Genomic DNA, 16,692 nt, shown 5'->3' with positions numbered 1-16,692 from the left:
TAACACATTATGAGAATCAAACAGTTACAACTACCAACTTGCCTTACAGCTTATTCTCTAGTGGAGTACAATAAAGCCAAGTTTGCCAAGTGACCCAGGTTCCCAGTTTATTTTAAATGGAACGGTAGACGAAGAGTTGTATTTTATTCATAGGTGTAAATAAAAGACATTTTTATTTCTGTCTGAAGAAAATACAAACCATTTGTCTTATAAAATCACTAAATGCTATTCCTACAGCTTCTTCCATGTACAACAGTCTAAACAAATTGCTGTTCTCAGTCATCCTGATTTCTGTGAATCTCTTGTATTTTCTTACTTGCAAACAAAACAGCACCCACACAACACTGATACTGACAGTACCACGGTGCAGCCTGATACACATCAACCTCAGCGGGAATTCACATGTACAACCAGACCCTGCCCTCCCTTCTGTGGGCAGATGCAGCCGGGTCACCCAAAAAGCACCTGAAAGCCAGACCCGAGGTTTACTGTTCAAACCCCAGAGATCTGTGTGGCAACAACAGGTTTTAGTGCGGAGGACCCAGGAGCGTGGCCAGGCTGTTCTGCCCGCAGCCGAAGCCAGGCTGTGATGTTCTGTGGGAGCTGAGTGGGGAACCAGCTCTATTCAGAGCAGGCAGCAGCAGCACCCACAGGGTACGAGGCTGAGCCCAATGCGTCCTGGTGCTACAGAGAGTTCTGGCACGGGCTGCACAACACAGAGGAAGCACGCATTTATTTAGCAACCTCTGCTTTAGAAAGCCCAACAAATAAACATGGAAACTGAACTCTAAAGGTGATGCAATTACTCAGTTGCATGTAGCAATTCATGATAACACAGCTCTTCACCAAAACAACCTGTGAAGGAAAGGCTCTGTGCTGCCTCACCTCTGACTGCTTTTGGAGCGACAAATACCACATGCTGCTGTAAAACCAGTGATCACAGTTTGTCCAAACACTGCTGCAGAGACCCTTTGTAAACCACAAGGAACTATTCTGCTAATAATCAGTCTTCATACTGAAGAAACCCAAAACGCTTTGTACTTATACCACATCCAAAGAACAAAATTCAGCGAACAGAGGTCAGACCAACTGATGCTGCTGTGCTTGAGACAGGGAGTGATTTGTGGCTCAAATCTTGCCAACATCGTGTGATAATAAATTCCTGCCTTTGCTACAGTCCTCATGGCAGGCTGTAACATTGCAAAGGCCAAACTACCTGCCACTGTTTCCAAGTCACACGTCCTTAATCATCACATGTATAAGGTCTAATGCTACAAATATAAAATTAGTATTAATAAAAATTATTTGCTCTCGGAAGAAAATTTCTGAAGAAATTACTGATAAAAAGCAGTATAATAATCTTATCAGTGACAACAGCCCAGCTGCTGTTCTGCTGCACTGCTCGCTCACAAGCTGTGGGGCAGAGTCTGTACCCTGAAGAACAGAAGCGAGCTTTGCCTGGAGGCCCGAAGCAGCACAGACGTGGTGCTTGGAGGCGGAGGCCCCAACCATGCTCTCTATGTGGGTTAGGGTTGGGGGGGGAAGGGGGGGGGGAAATACGTTAAAGAAAATCCCACAGCAGCCAGGAAATTAGTTCTATATTAAAGGCAAAACCCAAACAGCAGCTCAGCCACAAGCACTCAGAGTTTTCAGTTTATTGCTGACTTGGAGGGTCTGTACAGACGTGCAGGGAAGGCAGCTCCCGAACCTGCAATTGCTTCTGGGGAGCGGGCTGGCAGCACTCAGGTTTTTAGCTGCACACACAGGCAGTGTCTCTAACAGGAGCAAAACATGGACGTTCCCAGGCACAGCCACGGCCATGGCTTGCTGTCCCTGCGCCGCCAGCTCCAGCGCCTGCGAGCGGGTCGGTACCGCCGCTGCCGTGCGCGACGCGACCGCGGACGAGCTCTGCTCTGCCCCTGCTCAGCGCTGACACGGGTGGCGGAGCACAGCCCGCGGCCCCGCCGCCGTGCCGGGAGCTCGCCGAGCCCCGGGAGCTCCTCGGGAGGTCCCCGCGCCCCGGGAGCTGTCCGGTTGCTCGCCGAGCGCCGCCGGCTGCGCGGAGCGCGGCGGGGCTGCCCCCGCCCGCGGGCACGGCGCTGCTGCCGCGGCGCTGGTCACGGCACACACCTCATGGCCTGACCTCCTTTCCCCGCTAATTGCATTACACAGCCAGCTGGCTCCAGAGACGAGTCGTCTGTTTGACTGAAGAATTCCTGCTTTTGGGGAGGCACGGCTGCTACTTTTGCTAAGTAACAGTGGGGGCTGACATCCCCATTGTCTGCTGACAGCGTACGCATCCGAAAATCTAAGTTTTATTTGTAAATTAACCAAGAAACTTCCTGCCAGAACAGTGCTGCCTGGAGACTGATAATGTGTGCCTTTCATTCCCTTTCACTCTTACTGTATCACTGCCAATTTGTTTTTCTGCTGCTCGCCAGCCCTAGGCTATAAAAGCCTTGTAAGACATAAGTGCAATTATAGTCCTGGAGTCAAATGAATTGGACAAATCCAATAGCACAGCTCTGTCCCCACTTTGCAAACCCCTACAGCAGTTAGATTAGCTGCTAAAAATCGAATCTAGCTCCAGCTAACAAATTTCTGCAGCGAAGGAGCAAGAGTTCAGTATGGGGTTGCAACCAGATTTCTGAATTGAAAAGTTCTGCTATGACAATGGGGAAGATGGAATAAAGCACTTACAACTGCTGCAGCTCGGTTTTAAGCCGTTCAGTACAATTCACGCAGGATGCTGCTGCTGCTATGATTGATCTTCACTTTGCCACAAGACAGCCAGGTTAAAAAACAGTTCAGAGCCAATGCTGCAGAACCCTACAGCAGCAAAGATACCCGCTGAGTTTTGATTATTCCACTAAGAAACATTTTTTTTCAGGGCTCAGACTTACTTGGAGAGGGGTTTTTTTTCTGTCTTTTTTTCCTTCCCCAAGTAAGCAATATAATATGCCAGCATTTACTTCAACTAAAGGAATACAAACTGCAAATTACAACTGCATTGAACAACAAGAAGGGGCCAAGCTCATCGTCAGTGGAAGTGCACTTGTTCTTGTGAATTCAAACAGAAATGAACTGTCCCTCTCGTGTGCAGTAAAAATAAAGAACCACAATAACATATTTAAGTAAAATTACTGCATCTGCTTAATTCCCCAGCACAGAGAATCCGGCCTCTGCCCCAGCTCCCGGGCCAGCAGGTGGTAAACCCTTCTGTTCTGCTCAGCCCGAGCCCACGAGCCAGGCGCTGAGTTCCTGCTGTCTGTCTGCAGGCAAAACAAGTGCAGGAGAGAGCACAGAAACGGCATCAAGATCTCAGAGATAAGGGACTCGGGTCCCAGACACTATCCGTGCAGCCCCACCTGATGGAAGCAGGGGAAGGCAAGAAAAAAGCTGTGGCCCCCATTGCATCCTGACTGGCAACAAATGATTTTCTGCTTCAGTAACAGCGTTTTCCATCCCCACTGTGCTGTGTTCCAGCACAGCAAACACTGACATAGAGCAGGGACTGGATTACACTGGAATCTGCCTCCCGCTGACACGCTGCTATGAAAAAGGAGCATTATTGGGAAGAAGTAATAAATATGAAATGATGTTTTTGACCTGGACACACTGCCCCAACAACCTGAGGTGGGGAGCCAAGCCCAGCACTCGCTGCACAAGTGGAACTATTAAAGCACTGGCGATGACCTGGAGAGCCATGATCTCAGCTGCATCTGATCACGACTGTTAACCAGGTACTGCAGGATCCACAAGGGCAGCATTGACAGTGGGGGGAATAAACACATTCTCCTCTTACTTCAGAGTATGTCGCAGCAGACATGTGCTTCTCCTCAAGCACACGCCAGTTGTGCTCTGCACAGGCAAAGGCTGCCAAAATCAACACGGGACTTCTGTGGACTGAGGAACTGTGTTGCTAAAGCATCGATGTAGTTGTCTTTCTGTACTGTAGTATAGGGCCTCCACAGCTAAGGTTTGCAACAGAAATTTCTAGAAATGAACTCATTTATTAGGTTATAAAAGCTCCTGCAGTAGGTTTAATGCTGTCTTTAAAAATGGTTTGGATACACTCATGCTCAAAATGCTGGATTTGAATGCAGGTGAATTCATCCCGCAGCATCTTCAAAGAATTAGAGACCTATCAATCATCCAGAAATCTTCCAGTGCTTCTGAAGCACATCCTGCCTCCACCCTTAGCTGCAGGTCTGCAAAGTTTGTTAAGAAGTCTATGCTAATTTGCACAGGAACACATGCTTGCTTATGAAAGAGCTGCCACCAATCAACCAGAACTGTTCCGTGCACAAGCACAGAAGATTATTCCTTTAAAAAAGCCCTCTGGAAGTCCCATGGTCCAGCCCACCAGCTCCTCAGGTCCATGAGGTTGCTCAGAGCTTTGTCCTTCTTTACAGGACACACAGTTTGATCCCTGCAGGGCTCCATCCCTATAGCAGATTTTAAGTCTCAGAGCAATTACTTTGCTTGTTTTCTGCGGATAGTAGGTACTGGAGCTGGGCTGCTTTCCCAGCACTTCAAGACTTGGGGAAGTGCTTTTGCTTTTTGTTTCTAACAAAGAAGAAATTCTCCTAAAGCCAACATAGGGAAGACAATTAAATAGAATAACCAGACTCTCTCAATGTCTGTGTTAATCTCTAACGTGGGTGGGAATTAGGAGAATTAGTAAAATAGACTGTTTGCAATTAAACCCCATTTTTCCCCTTGTGGTAGCTCTGTCAGACTGTGCTCTCTCCTCTCCCCGGTGACGTATTACTCAACAGTGAGACAGTATTTCACTGCCTTTGCTATGGTTCCACAAAATCCAGGAGCTAAGATTAGAGTAAATGAACACAATTTGAGTAGGAAGAAGGAGACATAGTAGCAGTTCTCAAACATGAGCAAGTCTGCTGCAAAATAATCTGTTCCCAATATCCGTGTGGAACAGGTAAAAATAAAGGGCTTAAATTGAAGCAAAGTACATGCTACAAGAAATGTTCTCGTGGAGCATAGGAATATGTTGCCCAGGGAAACTGGAAAGCATTCATCACTGGAGTTTTTAACTAGCAGCTGGATAAATACTGGCCAGGAACAATAAAATACAGATGGTCCTACCTTAGTGAAGTGACAGAGACTGTACAGCCTCTTCACATGAGCCACAGCCCTACTTCTCCATCCTGAAGTACTCAAACTGCATTTTTCCCATAGCCATGTAAATCCACTAATATTAAGCTAATGAATTGCATTCATGAAGAGGAACATGTCATTTTGTTGACTTTTTTTTTTAAACGCCAGATAGCACAATAAAAAAAGCAAGGATCTGGTTTAACTCTTCAATGCTGGGTGATTTTTCAGCTCCAGGAATCAGAAATTCCACCTTTTTATTTTGAGGAAAAACACATGTTATTTTGAAACTAACTGGACAAATGCAATCACCCAGTGACATAGTTATAGATGATTTTCAGAGCACAATAGCATCACATGGTAGACTGGATGGCTGTGGCAGCATTATTAACAGACATTAACAACCTATGTAGGACAAGTTGCCAATCCTAATTAAAAAGGCAAAGATTTGGTATGCACCTAAAATCTTCTTTGATTCTGAGCAGCAGTTGGCAAGCACCATAATCTCACATCACTCCTTGTTAGGGAAGACAAATGATTAAGCACTGATACCAACAAAATTTTGGGCTGGGTTCTGGCCATCTTTGAAGCAGAGTCTGCTTGTCAGAATTGTGAATAACTGGATAATGGCTTTAAATATCAGCTGGCTGCCTTCGGTACTATGCTTGTCACTTCTCTTTCACTTCTTTTCTTCCCTGTTCCACGCTGGATGATTCATCTGTAAGGTTTTATTATGCTGCATTTGGTTGTTTTGTTCTACCAAACTACAACAGTTTTGGCAGGCAGACAACATACAAATGAAATTATTGCTAATATTATTACTAATGGTGGCATTTGAGGCTACCATGGAAATGTTAATTGCATTTCAGAATCCAGAATTTAGATGCCATTTAATCCAGATAACGTAGCTGCAGAGCACCATGTGGCACAGTAAAGATGGCCTGCGAGGACCAGGCAGCACAATCTGCTTCCAGTTTAAACTTTGATTTAAGCACTGGGAGACTGCAGGCACTGTTCTGAAACACACAGCAAATGATTTACCTTTTTGGTGAGTGAATCATCTGAATCTGAAGGCATCCTCGTGGACACATGGAAAATGATCTCCACGGTGGAGGTAGCATAGTAGGGTGCTGTCTGTCCTGTGCTGCCATTGCGCTGCAGGCCGCCCATGAACCCGCCGTGCGTGGAGAGATCAACCTGATCCATTGAAAGGCATAATGAGAAGGAATGTGAAGAGACTGATCAATTATCAGTACTTATTTATATATCAAGCCCTGGTGAATTTACCACTCCAGGATTCTGCAGCCACCCCAGAGAAAGAGAAGCCTTCCCCTACAAGTTTCTGATCTTTGCATTAGTTAGAGCTGTCTGTTGTCCATTCCTGTATCTGACCTTCACTAACAGTAACCATCTCTTAACTAAGCCATTATCTCTGTGGCTATTTTCCCCCTTCTAGCAAACACCAGCCAGGAAGCTGCAGCATTGTCATGCGCAGCTGCTCTAAGGGCTGTGCAGGCTTAGCAAGCCCACTCCAAGCACACACTCTGAGAAGTAACTATGAAGTGCAGAGCAAATACAAACCACACATTCGTACAGAAAGAAAAACCTTATAAGAAATTATTCTAGAAGATTATTTAGAAGAACTGTCCCTCTGAAGACAAGCCTGTGTCCAAAAGCTTGTTTGTTTTCCCAGATGCACCACTGAGGATGCCACCTCTCCCTGCGGACCTTGTGTCACTTAAATCCTTAAACATGAGCACAGCTACTCCGTATTTCCAAAACCCAGAAGTGTTCATGTCAATCAGGTCCCTGGCACACATAACAGTGCAAATTGAACCCAAATGTGCCCTTTGTAAAGCACTCCTGTGGCTGGGTACGTGGCCTGACCATGTGAGGAGTTTACAGCAGGTAAAATGAAGGTAAAGTTATGCTCCAGCTCTCCACGATGCAGAAAGCAGAAGCGTCCCCTGCAGCATGGCCTGTCCCTCAGAGACAGGGAGGATGCATTTGTGCAGGAGCAGCATGGGGATTTACAGCACTCTGCTAAGGAGGTGATCTTTTAAGTACTGCTAAATATCACTGTGCATTAAAATTTACCTTTTTTTCCCCCCAAGAATTAAAAACCACGCAGTGATCTAAGCCCTTGGCTTCCAGTATGTAAGCTTGTCTAAATTCATGACTATTATTACCTCCCAGCCCAGTCCAGCAACAAAATCTTCATAGGCCTGGCTTCCCCTTGCGTTGGACAGGATGGAGCACTTGTCCTCCTGCCCTTCTGCAATGTAGAACACTGCAATCTTGTGGGTTTCCCGGCTGCAATGGGATACAAGAAACAAAACTTACACAAGTTATAGCTCAGAGCTATTTTTCAGACCACCTGCACTCAAAAGCAATGAGCAGGTGACCCCCATTAGCTCTACACGTCCCTTCCCTTCATGCACACAAACGCATCCCTCACTTCCAGCTGCAGAAGTAGGTTTTCCCCAGTTTCTCCCCCATGACCACAGTGTAGACACTGCAGCTGAGAGCAGAGCCAAGTCTACCCCTTCTGTGCAGCAGCAGCAGAACTGGTGAGCAGGTTCCAATTAGAGGGTTAATCACACACATCTGTGCAGCCCTGCAAGGAGGTGCTGGCCCAGGTGTTAACAGGAGCTTAATGTGACCTACAGGATTTTAATTACAGGCTGATGATGTACAAGAAAGAAAAACCATTATTGACTTCCAGAGCCTGGGCTGAGCTGTACACGGTCAACAGGGACAGTTGCCTGCTTTGAAAACAACCTGGGTGGGTTTGGTATGGAAATCGTTGGGATAGCAGAAAACCAGAACTCTGCAATGCTGCAGTTTCCAAATGGCTGCGTGTCATGTAATGAAAAATCAAACGTAATATTCAGCACACTGTTCTGCCACTGCCTGGCTGCAGTGTGTGGAGATTACCCCTTCGAATGCTGCCCCTGACACAGGGCTCACCCTGCAGAAAACAGTCCTTTGTGTGAGCTGAGCCAAGCTCACAAAAAATCTGGAAATTCTTCCTCCCCTCTCAGCTAAAGAGAACAGGAAACAGGTTGTTGTGTCTTGTGATTTGCTACTGACTGGGAATTCTGTGTATCTGGTGCCAGTGAAGAGAGCTTGTCCATCCACGCTCCAGAACCCTCCAGAAACAATCCATCTCTTTTCCATGCAAATAGTCATATTGCTAGCACATGCAATTTTACTGAAGCTTGGGTTTGGTGACTTCCCACTGCCCCTTGGGAAACACTCCCCTTCCCAATGGTGTAGGCAGTAACCATTTGCCTACCACTGGCGGGAATCCAGGTTCTTCAGTTCTCGCAGCAGCTTCGAATTCTTCTTCAGAAGATGAAAGCTCTTCCTATAAATATATAAAATCAGAGTTGAAGGAAAATGCAGCACAGCACAGACACAGTATTTTCTCACTCAAATACCAAGAGAAGGGAATCAAATGGGTTTTTATTATTATCCTTACTATAAGCAATCTACAGATGTTTAAAAGAATCACTGAAGCAGGTACATGTAGAAGTTCAAAATCATGCTCTGACCACCACCCAGTTGTATAATTCTCACTTTAAATGTGCACATGTTTGGGGGTAGAAGTAAGAAGAGTAAGCGTACCATAAACATGCTCTGAATCCTCTCTTCCTACCTTCTATCCCAGGAGTTCATTCCCAAGTCGTTTAGCAAGAGCCGACAGAAATAGAAGGAAGCCTGTGGTTCAGCAGGACGTGGTTCTTCTTGGCAGGCCACCCTCATGCTGAGGTCCGAGCTACATTTGAAGATGTACTGTTCTTCCTGGGCGCTCTGCCTTGTCAGGGCCTCCGTGAGCGCGCGCTCCTGCTCGCAGCTCATGCCGAAGGGTGGCGGCGCCGGCTCGTTCAGCTTCCGCTGGGGATGCAGGAGGCACTCGGGACTGGTGTTACCAATCCTCTCCAGCAGCTGGTCCAGAGCATCTTCTCCCTCTTCCACCTGAGAAATGTCTTTCTGGGAAATGAAGTGGTGCTGGGGGTTGCTGGAGATGACAAGCGCGCTCGCTGGGCTCTGCTGCGGGAGGCAGCCCTCCAGAGGCCCATACAGTATCCTGCCATCCCAAGAGTACTTCCCTGAGATATCTCTGACAATTACCCTGACATCCGAAGGGGCTGCTGGTGGCTCAGTGTCTGTCTTCTCCGTGGGGATTTGGAGGTAGGATATAAGAGTACTGTCATTGAACACGAAGAGCTGCAGGTTGGGGCTCCGGAAGACTTCCGAGGACAACTCGGAGGACTCCACGTAGGAGTTGTCGTGGTTCTCGCTGAGGAGGCTGTGCAGGATGGCAGGGCCTCCGCTGAGCGGGTAGTGGCTCAGGTGATTCACCAGGTGAGTCATGACCATCCGCGCTGTCAGAGGGATCAGCTCTAAATTCCTCCTCCTTTTTTCTAAAACAATGAAAACACCACAGATGGACGGGGAGCAGCAGGAGGCAATTCCAACAGAGCATCTGCAAATTTCTGTTCCTATTGCAGAGACTTGCCTTAGTTGTTAGAGAATCATAGAATCACAGGATGGTTTGTGTTGGAAGGGAGCTTAAAGCTCATCCAGTTCCAAACCCCTGCCATGGGCAGGGACACCTTCCACTAGAGCAGGTTGCTCCAAGCCCCTGTGTCCAACCTGGCCTTGAACACTGCCAGGGATGGGGCAGCCACAGCTTCTCTGGGAAAAGTCTGTGCCAGCGCCTCAGCACCCTCACAGGGAAGAGCTTCTGCCTCAGAGCTCATCTCGATCTCCCCTCTGGCAGGTTAAAGCCATTCCCCTTGGCCTGTCCCTCCAGGCCTTTGTCCAAAGCCCCTCTCCAGGTTTCCTGGAGCCCCTTTAGGCACTGGAGCTGCTCTAAGGTCTCCCCTTCAGGAGCCTTCTCTTCTGCAGGCTGACTGAGCCCAGCTCTCTCAGCCTGGCTCCAGAGCAGAGCTACTCCAGCCTCAGAGCATCTTTTTGGCACTAAAATTAGATTTTAATGTTTTTAACCTTTTCGATAAAACTAGAAGTACATGCACAAACCCAAAGGAAACAGCACGTTTTCCAGGAAGAGCTGTCCCCTGGAAGCTCCATTCCCCAGCTGCTGAGGGCTGACGTGCTGGTCCTCACCACACTGAGCTCTTACCCTCGGCGACAGTGAGCAGGTTGCCCAGGTCCGTGGAGGAGTGGCACTGGGCTGGCTCTGAGCTCCTGACGTTCCCCAGTGGCAGGAACGGGTCGTAGTCACTGGAGGAGAGGTCTGCCAGGCTGAGCACATAGTGGCTCTGCTGGGTATAGGTGCTGGAGCCATTCACACAGCAGTGCAGAACCTGCAGCACACAGGCATGGGCTGAGGGGCAATAAAGGGGACGCTGCAGCACCCCCTTACATATGTTCACTGTCAGTTGTACAAGTGAACATTCATGTCTAAATACAGTGCTTTTAAAATAACACTCTTCATCAGCACTGATTTTGTACTGAACAGCTCTCTGCAGGACTCACTTTGTATTTTAACAGCCTGATTCAAGTAACTGAAATATTTCTGCAAAGATTATTTTCCCTGGCTCATTGTTTTAAGCATTTTACCTTTCTGTCCTCACCGTCCTCTGTCTCTTCCACATCTCTGATCATAACATCGTAACATTTTGCATTCTCCACTTCTCACCTGGACAACTTCTGCTCACACTGTGAGAATTCAGGAGTTTCTACAACTTGTGAAAAATGCTTCTGTGCCCAAGAGGATCTGTGAGAGAATCCCATTCATTCCTCATACTCACTCTGTAAATGTAGTCCAGTAAAGGAGCTTTGGATGCATGTTGATCTTCAAGAGCACCAGCAGACGCTGGCTCCAGCAGCAGTTTCAGGGGCAGTGCCATACACCAATCCAACAGGCAGAGTAGCAGTGAAACTATGAACTGAACAAAACCATGTAACACAGAATTTAAGTATATTCTATTAAATTCACCCAAACTTAAAGTAATTTCATTCAATAACCATCTCCACCAGCACACAGAAGGGACAGAGGCTGCTCTTTTCAGTAACATACCTTTTTATCTGCTTCCACTGAGGAGTATTCAGCACTCGGCAAGAGAAATGCAATAGTGGCCACGAGGATCTACATTAAAATAGAATTCCACAAAGACATTTCACTTCTTTCACTATAAAGACAGAGCATGAACTTCATCAAAACAGGGTATGAGAGAGGTTAAGTTCTCTCAGGACCATCTCATTGCTCTTATAAATCAATGTCCAAGGAAAACTACAAAGTTTTACTGAGCCTTTTGGAAATAAATCACTACGGATAAGAGAAGCATACTGGTCCTAGGACCAAGAATTGCAGAAAGACAAAGTTAACATAAAGCCACAGTCACAGTAGCTCAAGCAAGGAATTAGGGAATGAAGACAACTTTGCACACGATTTCCACACAAACATTTGAAAGAACCTGCCTTACCTCAGTGATTTTTCTGGACAGGGAAGATTCGTACTTCTGAAGCTTTTGCCAGTAAGAAACCAGCAGCTGAAGAACATCACAGGCTACCTGAGCTACCAGTTTATTAGAGAACTGGAAGAGGAGATTAGAAGTCACATAAAATATCCAGGTACAATTCCTTCAGTTTTCCTACATCTTAAATTGCTGTGCATCCATACAAACAGTAAAAAACTGGTGATGCTCCAACAGCACAGTCAGCACCAGGATAGGGCAGGTGTGACATTATTGGTGTGATCTTAACTTGGCCTGTGGTGGGAAGGGTCTTTAGGTACAGAATCACAGGCTAGTTTTGCAAGTATCTTGCACTGTTGTATAAGACAGAAGAGGGACGTGGAGCTGCTGGAGCGAGGCCAGAGGAGGCCCCGGAGCAGCTCTGCTCTGGAGCCAGGCTGAGAGAGCTGGGCTGGGGCAGCCTGGAGAAGAGAAGGCTCCTGAAGGGGAGACCTTAGAGCAGCTCCAGTGCCTAAAGGGGCTCCAGGAAACCTGGAGAGGGGCTTTGGACAAGGGCCTGGAGGGACAGGCCAAGGGGAATGGCTTTAACCTGCCAGAGGGGAGACTGAGATGAGCTCTGAGGCAGAAGCTCTTCCCTGTGAGGGTGCTGATGCGCTGGCACAGACTTTTCCCAGAGAAGCTGTGGCTGCCCCATCCCTGGCAGTGTTCAAGGCCAGGTTGGACACAGGGGCTTGGAGCAACCTGCTCTAGTGGAAGGTGTCCCTGCCCGTGGCAGGGGGTTGGAGCTGGAGGAGCTTTAAGGTCCCTTCAACCCAAACCAGGCTGGGATTCTATGACGCTGCCAAGGGCTCCACTGAAGAACATGCACAGACTCAGAACCACGCTCCCTGAAGATAAGGAGCTGCTAATGACAGGCAAAGGTTCAGAACTGGGAGATACCTTCTTGAAGACAGTTAATGCCATCTCACTACAGCATGCGGAAAGCCCCAGGCCGTGCCGTGCTCAGCAGCATCCTGTTGGGGCTTTAAGCAATGGAACAACAAACCAGCAGACTGGGCTCCACGTAATCAGCAACTATTTATCAAGTGAAACTACGTTTTTACACAATGCTATTGATTAGAGACTGTCACAGCAGTACCTTCAGTGTCACACCTATGACATTGATTGCTTCCTTCACTTGGGGGTGGTTTGTGCATTGTGTTAGCTCTTCACATATCCACACTCCGAGGCCACAGATGGCTATGCACCTTTTGGAAAGCAGAAGTGCTTCTGTCAGAGCCTTTAGAAGAATATTTAGGGGAAAAAAAGAAGCACACAGACATGCACAAAGACATGATCTCTGCCTTCCCTCTCACATAACAGCTCAACACCTTCATGGCACAGAATGAACCTCACCTTCTAGGGCTAAAGAACCAATCTAAGCAGGATCAAACCACAAGGCAGTAGAAACAACTCAGCTGTACAAGCCCCAGAAATAAGTAGTGAGAAAGACTTTCCCATTTTCCCATTGCTTTTACTCAGTATTTTACCTTGCAGCTTCACTTGGCTCCTCTGTAGCATTCTTCAATAAAATATTTATGAGGTAACACTAAAATAACAAAACAAATTTGAATAAGCATCTTTTTCATACATATACTTTGAAAAAAGTTGTTTCATTTTGCCATAGCAGCCCTTTGGTGGGTCTCTGGGGTGCGCATGTGTGACTTTTCCCCTAGAAGACTGCTGCTGTGAAGGTCAGGAAATGACAAAGCTTTCCATCCCTCAAGGCAATTCATGTCTCCAGGTGTCCCACGGAAATCAACACTCAGGGAAAAACCATTCACATGAGATGATGGTTCTAGTAGTGGAATTTTCTTAACATTTAATATAATACCAAACATATCTCCCCTTCTGCACCCCCCACATCACTTACAGGACTAATGTACACAGATACCATGAATGGACACTTTAAATAATACCACCACCATCATTTAATGAATTGACCTGACAGCATCTGCCTGGAAAATGTTGCATTTGATCAGAACCAGCTCACTCTCCTTGAAAATCAAATGTAATTGCAGTATCTCAGCTTTGCCAATTTCATGGTACCTGTTAAGCACAGCAATGCTTATCGAGTAATGTAATGTGTGCAGCTGCGGGGGTCTGAGCACAACCACCCAGGAGGCATGGAGTGATGGAGCAGTGCGAGTACATGAGGGCAGTGAAGGGTTTACTGGTGGGACTGGACTTTACCTTCACATCCGCAGTTCCCGCGATGATCTCGCCGGCTTCGGCAACGGGCCGCAGCAGAGGGATTTCTTGGTAGATATTTGGGAAGCAAACAAGAGAACCAAGGATGGTGTGAGCTTCGGAGCGGGGAGCCTGCCCAGGGGAAGCGAACACAGATACTCACTGAACACATCCAGAAGTTAGGAAAATGACATCAGCTCTGAGGCTGTGTGTATCACCATGAACACCAAGCGTGCTGTATTCCCACTGCAGCATTTCCAGTGTCCTGAGGAACACGTCCCTGTGGCTTTTCCTTTACAACTACAGCAAGGGCTGCATTAAAGCAGTGACTAACAAGCACTTACCTGCCCATGTCAGCTGCTGTGTTGCTCTGCTCTTTCTCTGAGCCTGGGCTTTGCCTCCAGCAGGGACCTGGCCCCACTTCTAAGGACATTCTACATTTTTAATACCTCCTCTGTCATTACACAACCCAACTATCAGCAATGTAGTGTCAATAAAAACCACAGAACAACCTAAAGAAAAGCTGAGTGAGAGTTTTAAGCACTAATCCAGCACGACTGTTAGCTGATCGTGGAGCACAAGGGACAGCACAATGCACTCAAACTGACTGTATATGTGATAGAAGTGCATAGAGAGATTCCTACTTCAGTAACACCATCAAAAGCAACATGGCATGAGCTATAAATACATTAACTGCTGCTATATCATCCTGCGTCATGTGAAAATGCAATGCATGCTAAGTTTCATGCTCATAGGAGAAATGGAAGGTGGTGGTGGTTTGGGTTTTTCCCCCATGGAAAGCTGGGTATTCATTTCTTAGTAGCACTTTGAGCTCTGGATCAGTGATCAGGCTGATCAGGGGTTTTGATGAGATGTCTGGATGACATCAGGATGATGGAAAAGGCACAGCCAGGCTCACCCTTCAGTTCTGCTGGGACAGGAGAGGGCTGTGTCCCTTCACAGCCGCACCAAAGTCAAGAGCAGCAGCAAAAGCACTTGTCCAGAATGGACACATTGGTCCCCCCAGGCTGGTGTTTCACAGACAAAGCTTCCCTGCTCTGCCCAGCACTGCCAGACCTTCCCCCTTATTTTGGCATCCCACCACCGATTTGCTGTTTACTTCTCCTTCACTAATCTCGTTGTTTAGAATCATGTTTCTGTTAGTGCTGATATTTAGTAAGAGATTCTGTGTTGCCAGAAGAGTCCCACATTTTCCATATGTGCTCCCTGTGAGTAGCTGATGAGGTTCTGAAATGCAAGCCCTGCCTTTAGCACAGAGGTGTGCTGCAGCTGCAGTGGGGCACCGCTCCTCACACAGTGCCTCTGATGAAACACCTCTGCACCAGGAGCGCGGCAGCGCACCCAGGACCCAATGCTCAGCTGCCCCAGCACCGCTCTGCATGGCGCTGATGAGTCCATACACCGCAGCCCCGAGAGCGGGCACCGGGCAGCCCCTCACCTCCAGCGTGTCCGCACTCAGCACCCGTGCTGCCGCCGTGATGAAGTCCCCAATGAGCATGGTAAAGCCAGGCAAGCTGAGAAAGAAAAACCACGGTGGGCAGTGCCTGATGACTGTGTTCAGGATATCCTGGAAGAGAAGGGACCTGCTTCAGAACAAGGAAAACACAATAACAACAAAGGCCCAAAACCAAAAGGGAGAAGTGAGGCTGCACCTCAAACTCTGTGTTCAGTTCTGGGCCCCTCACTGCAAGAGAGACATTGAGGTGCTGCAGCAGGGCCAGAGAAGGGCACCAGAGGTGGTGCAGGGCCTGGAGCACAAGTGTGATGAGGAATGGCTGAGGGACCTGGGGGGTTTAGTCTGGAGAAGAGAAGGCTCAGGGGGGACCTTCTCGCTCTCTGCAACTGCCTGACAGGAGGATGGAGCCAGGAGGGGGCTGGTCTCTGCTCCCAAGGAACAAGGGATGGGACAAGAGGAAACGGCCTCAAGCTGCACCAGGGCAGGTTTAGATGGAGCTGAGGAACAATTCCTTCCCCAGAGGGTGCTCAGGCATTGGAACAGGCTGCCCAGGGCAGGGCTGGAGTCACCGTCCCTGCAAGTGTTCACACCCCGTGTAGCCGACGCCTCAGTGCCATGGGTTAGTGGTGGCCTTGGCAGTGCTGGACAATGGTTGGACTTGATGAGCTTAAAGGTCTTTTCCAACCCAGGTGATTCTATGATTCTATGATTTAACTTTGAAATTCACCAGTTCCACACTAATCAAGGTGATGGATAATTCAGAGCCCCACAGCTCTCTATATAACTGACCATCAGGTACCAACCACTGCTTCCTGTTGCAGATGTGTTTAGGAAGAAAAGTGCATTTTGTATTTTGATAATAGTTGTAATCTTTAATTCCTGTTGGAAAAAATCCCCCAAACAAACCCTCATGTCTCTCTGCGTCTAAGCATAATTGTTCTCCTGCTAAATAAGACTTGAATCTAAACCATCAATCAATTTCAGATGAAGTATTACATCATTCCCAGTGAGTTACTCCCTAAAATCCCATTACCCAAAACTGCAGCCACCAACTCCCGAGGTGCCACAACGGGCTGTGGCTTTGCCCTGAGGAGCCTCGCAGGAACCGATAGCAGGCGCCCAACCACTGCCAGGCTGCTCCAGCGTCCCAGGATCCTCCAGCTCCTCTGGGCTGGCTGGGGAAGCACAGTGATGTCAAATGCACCGAGTGACGGCACCCAGCACGGTGACACAGAAACCCACAGCAACCAGGTTACCCCAAGTCACTCTTCTGAATAAAGACAGCAAATCTAGATCAGCCTTGGGGAAAAGAGCTGCTGCTGAACTCCTGAAGGAGCAGAAGGGCTCTCCTGGTTTTTAGGGGTGGCACTACACCTGTGAGAGCACACCACCAACCACAGTTCTGCTCTCACCATT

General features: G+C 47.8%; 1 protein-coding gene across 4 annotated transcripts in view; it reads right to left on the bottom strand.

Annotated features, from left to right (window-relative positions):
* RALGAPA2 (Ral GTPase activating protein catalytic subunit alpha 2) overlaps positions 1-16,692 on the bottom strand; it is a 115,616-nt gene that overhangs the window by 46,201 nt on the left and 52,723 nt on the right. For all 4 annotated transcript variants that reach the window (XM_030489169.1, XM_030489170.1, XM_030489167.1 and 1 more), the window contains 12 exons: positions 15,259-15,387; positions 13,803-13,931; positions 13,100-13,158; positions 12,709-12,817; positions 11,580-11,690; positions 11,174-11,242; positions 10,905-11,042; positions 10,274-10,457; positions 8,783-9,551; positions 8,420-8,491; positions 7,311-7,434; positions 6,163-6,318 (listed from right to left, as the gene is read on the bottom strand). In XM_030489169.1, the coding sequence (XP_030345029.1) occupies positions 6,163-6,318; positions 7,311-7,434; positions 8,420-8,491; positions 8,783-9,551; positions 10,274-10,457; positions 10,905-11,042; positions 11,174-11,242; positions 11,580-11,690; positions 12,709-12,817; positions 13,100-13,158; positions 13,803-13,931; positions 15,259-15,387 (2,049 nt within the window). The remainder of the gene's footprint in view (positions 1-6,162; positions 6,319-7,310; positions 7,435-8,419; positions 8,492-8,782; positions 9,552-10,273; positions 10,458-10,904; positions 11,043-11,173; positions 11,243-11,579; positions 11,691-12,708; positions 12,818-13,099; positions 13,159-13,802; positions 13,932-15,258; positions 15,388-16,692) is intronic.

Source organism: Strigops habroptila, chromosome 6, assembly GCF_004027225.2.
Source record: "Strigops habroptila isolate Jane chromosome 6, bStrHab1.2.pri, whole genome shotgun sequence".
NCBI classification, from domain to species: domain Eukaryota; kingdom Metazoa; phylum Chordata; class Aves; order Psittaciformes; family Psittacidae; genus Strigops; species Strigops habroptila.
Note: the sequence above shows the minus strand (reverse complement) of the source record. Positions and strands in the feature narration are given on the sequence as shown.